This window comes from Echinops telfairi, unplaced genomic scaffold (genome assembly GCF_000313985.2).
Source record: "Echinops telfairi isolate 266 unplaced genomic scaffold, ASM31398v2 ScPeMD7_7475;HRSCAF=8513, whole genome shotgun sequence".
NCBI classification, from domain to species: Eukaryota; Metazoa; Chordata; class Mammalia; order Afrosoricida; family Tenrecidae; genus Echinops; species Echinops telfairi.
The window spans coordinates 2,726,916-2,733,240 of record NW_022111379.1 but is presented as its reverse complement, the minus strand read 5'-3'; the positions used below and the strand labels follow the sequence as shown (position 1 = coordinate 2,733,240).

Genomic DNA, 6,325 nt, shown 5'->3' with positions numbered 1-6,325 from the left:
GCTTCCTATAATCTTTATGGAAGCAGATGGGCCGTCTTTCTCCCACAGAGCAGCTGGTGGATTTGAACCACTGACCTTTTTGGTTTGCAGCAAAGTGCTTTAACCCCGGCACTCCCAGGACTCTACTTGCTTTTTACTTTATTGAAATTTTTTAACCTTTCTGAGCTTTTATTATCTCTTAATAGAGACAGTTTCTACTCTGTTTACTTCTTGAGTTTATTGGGAGGGTCAAATGCGATATGAAGATGCTTTGTAAACTGTAAAGTACCATGTGTATATAAGGCATTAAAACATTAGTAATAAATCCCTTAGTGGTTTGATATGAACATGCTATGAATTTGGGTGGGGAAAAAGCAAACTCCAAACTTACTGCAATCGAGGTGATGTGGCAACTCATAGGGATCCTATAAGGACAGAACAAAAACTCCACTGTGAATTCCGATTCTGTAATTCATTATGGGAGTAGAAAGCCCCGTTGTTCTCCCTTGGAGTAGTTGGTGGTTTTGAACCTCGGACCTTGATGATGGCAGCCCAACTTGTAACCACTATACCACCAGATCGACATCAAAATGTCCATACACAGATCTAACAACAGGAGCTTTTTAACATCTTGTGAGTCAGAATCGACTAAATGCCCATGGGTTTGGTCTGGGGAATGCTCTTTCTCAAACAAAAAAAATCACAATAAATAAGAATTTATTATGTGTTTTCATAATTTCATAAATGGACCACACAGTCTGAAAAACAATATGGCTGGTATGGTCCTATTTTAAAAATTACATGCTCAAAGATGAAGGGCTTTACATAGTAGGTGCTGAACATGCATTTGATAGAAGAACACTGTTAAGAGAGCAACTTTAAGAGAGTTTCTGTTGTAGGAGCTGGAGCTGGGAATATATTGTTAAGCTTACAATCCATTATATGGAATAATAAAAGCAAACACATCTGCTGTGTAACATCATATATTATTTTTGTGTGCTGCGGAGTTGATTCCAACTCACAGTGACCCTATGTGACAGGGTAGAACTACCCCATGTGGTTTGTAGGCAGAAAAAATTTTCTAAAAATAGCATTTTATTGAGTTTTAGTGAAAGTTTACACTGCACGTCAGGTTCCTAATTAACAATGTCCACATTCAGTGAAATTAGTTACCCCCCAAAACTGGAATTAGTGTACTCTCTGAGCAGTGCACCCAGTGGCATCACCTGGGAAGGTGCTCTGTAGTCACAGTGGATTTTTTCGTGAAAGCAGGTTTGCTCAAACCCCATTTTCTGTGATGGCCGATTTAAGAGAGCAGCATGCAGCTGTGAAATTTTGTTTCCTGCTCAGGAAAACTGCCACAGAAACTGTTATGATGGTGAACACAGCTCACAAAGACAGCGCTGTGGGAAAAACTGAAGTGTACGAGTGGTTTTCTCATTTCAAAATAGGTGAAATGTGGATGGATGACAAACCTCATTCTAGAAGTCCGTCAACTTCCTAAACGGAAGAAAATGTCGACAAAAGTTGTGCACTTGTGCTCGAAGACCAACAATGGACCACTGAAGAGATGGGGAGTTAACTGGACTATCTTGGAGGTCGGTTGGAAAGGAGCACAGTGGCTGGGAGATCTGTGCCTCGGGTTCGACTGGCCAGGAGACAGAGCATCGAGTGGAAACATGCTACGCTTTGAAGAAACAGCTCCAAAGCGACCTTGACTTTTTTCAAGGTCATTACTGGTGAGGAGACATGGGGCTATTCTTACAACCCCCAAACCAAACATCACTCAAGCCAGTGGAAGATGCCATCATCACCTCTTCCCCCCCCAAGACTTATCAAGTCAAATCAAAGATCAAGATAAGGCTCATTTGTTTTTTGTGTGTTTTTTTTTAATGTGAGGGGGATAGTATATTTGGAGTTTATTCCTCTAGGTCAGACAATGTTAATCAAACTTTCTATTTAGAGGTTCTGAAATGATTGCATAACAGTGTGCGACAAAAAAGGCCTGATTTGTGGCAGAGGGGGGGACTGGTTTTGCCACCACGACTATGCACCTGCTCACACAGCCATCTCAGTGTGCCTGTTTTTGGCAAAACATAGCATGCCTATCTTGCCCCACACACCTTACTCACCTGACCTCGCTTCATGCAACTTCTTTTTGTTTCTGTGAATGCAGTGGGACATGAAAGGACAGTGATTTGAGGACATAGAAGAAAAAACCAAGGGAGGTGCTGTCAGCCATCCAAACAGATGAGTTTGAAAAATGTTTCCAAGAATGGAATCTCAGATTTGACCAACGTATTAAGTGTAATGAAGAGTACTTTGAAGGCGATAAGGTTGTTTTGTAAACATAGTTAAATACATAGCTTTGAAAAAAAATTCTGGTGGTTTTTGAGGGGTAACCCTTGTACATATCACGATGTGTTACCAGAATCTCTTGCATTGTGCTCTGTGTGCGCCGTTCCCAGTACTCTCGTTTCCCTGCTCATGTATCTCCTCCTTTCTGTTTCTGATTCATGGTTGGCCAGATATTTTCAAGTCGAGGACTGGTCTTTGGGGTAATATCCTTTACTTTTGCACCGCAATTTCCTTGCACTTGATCAGGGACCGTCTATTGTGGTCCTGCTCAGAACAATCTGATGAAAGCTGGGCCCATCTAGTTCTTGTGGACTCTCGGTTTGTGGCTCATATAGACGTGTTTCTTCTCTGCATCTTTAGCTACCTCCTTATCTTTATTTTGCTCTTGGCAAGTAGAGACCCTGCTTGTGTCTTAGATGGCCTCCTGAAAGCTTTAAAGATCCCAGACCCTGTTCACTTCATTAATCACAGACGTATTTTTGTGAGCTATGCTAGCAGGTCAACATGTTGACGGGAGAGGTGTTTTCTCCCATGAGTGGCTGGAGGGTTCAAACTGACAATCTCTTGGGGGGCAGCTGAGTGGCGTGTTTAGCCACCAGGCCCTCCACTGAATGCTAAGTGCTTTGGAGTTAAGAAAAGAACAGCAGAGCAAGGGGAGAGGAGTGCGTGCGTGCCACTTCTGGGCAGGGAGCCGCATTCAGGTTTCCCTCTGGGGCAGAGTGTACTGCGAGAGGGAATGCCAGGGGCAGTCTCTCCGGAGGAGTCATGACAGCTAGGCACCCACCCCCTACCAGTGGTTATCTCCAGGTGGTAGAAAATGCGTGGACTTTTTCTTTCCTGGGCTCCTTAGAATGTTTTTGTTCACTTTCGAAGAAGCGAGGAGCCCTGGTGGGGCTCTCTGGTAAGTGTTGGGCTGCTAACTGCAAGGCTGATGGTTCAAACCCAACGGATGGTCACCAGGAGAAAGATGAAGCTTTCTGCCCTGTAAAGATTTACAGCCTTGGAAATCCTCTAATCAAGTCTCTATGAGTTGGCATTGACTCCGTGGAAGTGGTAGAGATTTGCAGAAAGGACGTAACCCTATTTTCTTTTTGTTAGGAGCATAAACTCAAAACCCCAACCCACTGCTATTAAGCCGGTTCTGACCTATAGGAGAGGGTGGAATTGTCTCTGTGGGTTTCCAAGGCTCTAACTCTACCGAGTAGAAAGCCTCATCTTTTCTCCCATGAGTAGCTGGTGGTTTCGAACTGCTGAACTTGATAGGAGCCTATGCTTCTGGAATTAGCAAATGAAAAACTCCACTTGCATACTGAAAACATTCTGAAGCATAACATTCATAAGTCGTTTTTAAAAGCTAACATTATCTACCAGTTTGTGTTCTCCTGGCTTGAATGCCCAGAATCTACAAGCAAGTAGTGGGAAGGCAAAGACAAGAGCAATCTCTGCTGGGACAACACGCTCGGAGAAGCGTTTCGGCCGAGCTCCAGTCCTGACAGCCGTGTGGCCTGTCCTCTGCCAGCGCCCAGCTCCGCACCCGAGGTCTGTCGCCAGGACACGAGGACACTTCCTAGACCGGCTGTGCCGTTTGCCTGTAGAAGTGATGCAAGAAGCACCATAGCTTTTTAGAGGGTCCTTTAATGCCTTAGAAAGATGGCATTGTGGGTGCCAGCTTCCCCTCGCTTCCCAGCTTTGGCTCGCTCTCATAGTTCGCTTGGACTTCAACTACACAGAGCAAAGCAAAGTCGGATCGTTTTACAAAGTCCCGTTTCCACCTCTTGTGGGTCTGGGCATAAACAAGACAAGCTCCGAGGCAGTGGCCCGGCTATCTGTCGTGTCCCTGAAAACACAAAGAAAGAAAGAAATACGAGGGGCTTCCTGAAGTTTGTGGCAACACGGAGTTACAAGACAATGGGATTTTTCTATGAACCTTTTGAGCTCCGTCTGCTTTGTACATGGACAATAATACCCAGAACCTGTCATTCTTCCTTCTAGCCCGCCTACTTGCACGAAGAGCCCCTGGTGCAGGAGGCGCACCCTCCATTTTCCAGATAAAAAATGAAAACGAAGGAACGCTCACGATGTTTCCGTGGCTTTCCTTGAGCTCAGTGCAGAACAGTGAAGACCCAGGATGTGAGAGGCAGTATTTCCTGGGTTAAAGGAAACAGAAACAGTGGCCTGCCACTGTTTTCAGCAGAATGATCCTTTCTAAGAGAGAGATGTCCTCACTATTTCAACGTCACCAACTATTCTATAATAACTTAAAACCACGCCTCTAAAACAATTACCATTTGGGTGGAATGGACCGAGCAAATGACTCATCTGTTGCACAACGGACCCACATTGTGTTTCGCGGCACTGCTGCAATCCCGTCAACACACCAGCGTGCTTCCCACCAATTCTTCCGTTTCCCATTTCCATTTGCCCCCTTTCCCTCCTGAACTTTGGTTTGGGGCAAATGTTGCCTTTCACCTCCTGCGGTTCCTTTGGGGAGAGTGACCTACAGGAATGCTGTTGCTCATTCCGGTTGGCAGCAAGACGAACCCTGGGGTGGGCTCAGCTTCAGGTTTGAAGGGTGTGTGCTGGCCACAGTCTTGGGGGAAATCACAGCCATTTGGGATGCTAGTTGAGGAGCTTAAGAGACGGTATCAAGTGGCAAACGATTTTCAAACTAGGCTCATCCATTATTTCCAGCAAATGGAATGAGAGGCTAGAAGAACTACGTCCTGGCGTGATATCCCCCAACGTGCTGCACCTTTGGGTCCTGTGAGGATAGCTGCAGAGAATCAGCGCATTAGAGCTGGACAGATGCCGAAGTATCAGTTTGACGTTCTTATTTTACACGGGAGAAGTGGAGGAGCAGAGAGGAGCAACCGATTGTCCACTAAGGCCAGAGCTGGAACCAGAGCCCACGAAGACCTTTAGACGTAAAACGATGTCACATATATGGCATGCCCACTTCAGAAAAGCTACAAATTCCAGGGGGTTACTATTTTGTCCCTTAAAATATATTTTAAGTGAGTGGGGGCATCTGCCCAGTCTGTTTGCTTGAGTGGGCACGGCAGACATTAAAGCCATGGTTTGGTATGAATTTTCATAAGATACAGACTTAAGGGTGCTGATTTAGAATGAAACATCCACTCAGGGTTCTAAGGAGCATTACTATCCGGCAGCAGCTCTAGGAACTGGGACAAGGGAGATGGTTATGATATTCCTGTGCCATGTCCCCAAGTTCATTATCACTTTGGCCAGCAGAACTCAAGAATTTATATTAAGGCATTTGTCTTTTTTTTCTCCTTAGCCCTCTTTCCCTAAATGACAGTGATTTTTTTTGGTTTCATTGGCTCCATTGATAAAAATGAGAAGCCATGGCTAAATCGCTCAGCTGCCAACCAAAGGACAGTCCCTCTGCAGGAGAATGCTGTAGCAGCCTGTTCCCATGAAGATTCACAGCCCTGAAGCCCTATGGGAGCAGTTCCTCTCTGTCCTGTGTGGTGGTTTGAGTTGGAGTCTAGTTGGCCACAGTGGGTTGAGTTTGGGTAGGGCATTATAGAATAGGAACTACAGAGAGGAAACTCCCATCATTGCTCAGAAGTAGCCCTTGGTAACATTTCCGTGAGGTTAAGGTGACATTTCCGTGAGGTTATCCTCGTGCTGTGCATGTATACGAGTAAATGTGGCTGCCACCAAGTTGATGCCCACTCGTAGTGACCCTTTAGGTCGGGATGGAACTGGCCCGGTGAGTTCCGAGACCGAGACTCTCGGGGGAGTAGAAAGCCCCCTCTTTCTCCAGTGGTGCATCTGGTGGCTTCCAGCTGCTGACCTTGCAGTTAGCAGCCCAGCGAGTAACCAGATGCGACGCCATTATTTTTTCATTCGTAACTGGAGTCATTTTTTAATGCTGTTTTAAAATGTTCTATTGACTTTAACTAAATATAATTTCATTTTCTCATAACATGATATGGTCTCCTGGTACATGATTTTTTTGGGG

At 45.3% G+C, this 6,325-nt stretch overlaps 1 protein-coding gene across 1 annotated transcript in view; it reads left to right on the top strand.

Annotated features, from left to right (window-relative positions):
- The first annotated feature begins 6,059 nt into the window (after nucleotides 1–6,059).
- The window catches only part of LOC115874032 (keratin-associated protein 8-1-like), a 1,907-nt gene continuing 1,641 nt past the window's right edge, over nucleotides 6,060–6,325 (top strand). Inside the window, exon 1 of the mRNA XM_030889077.2 lies at nucleotides 6,060–6,073. Coding sequence (XP_030744937.1) covers nucleotides 6,060–6,073 — 14 coding nt within the window. The remainder of the gene's footprint in view (nucleotides 6,074–6,325) is intronic.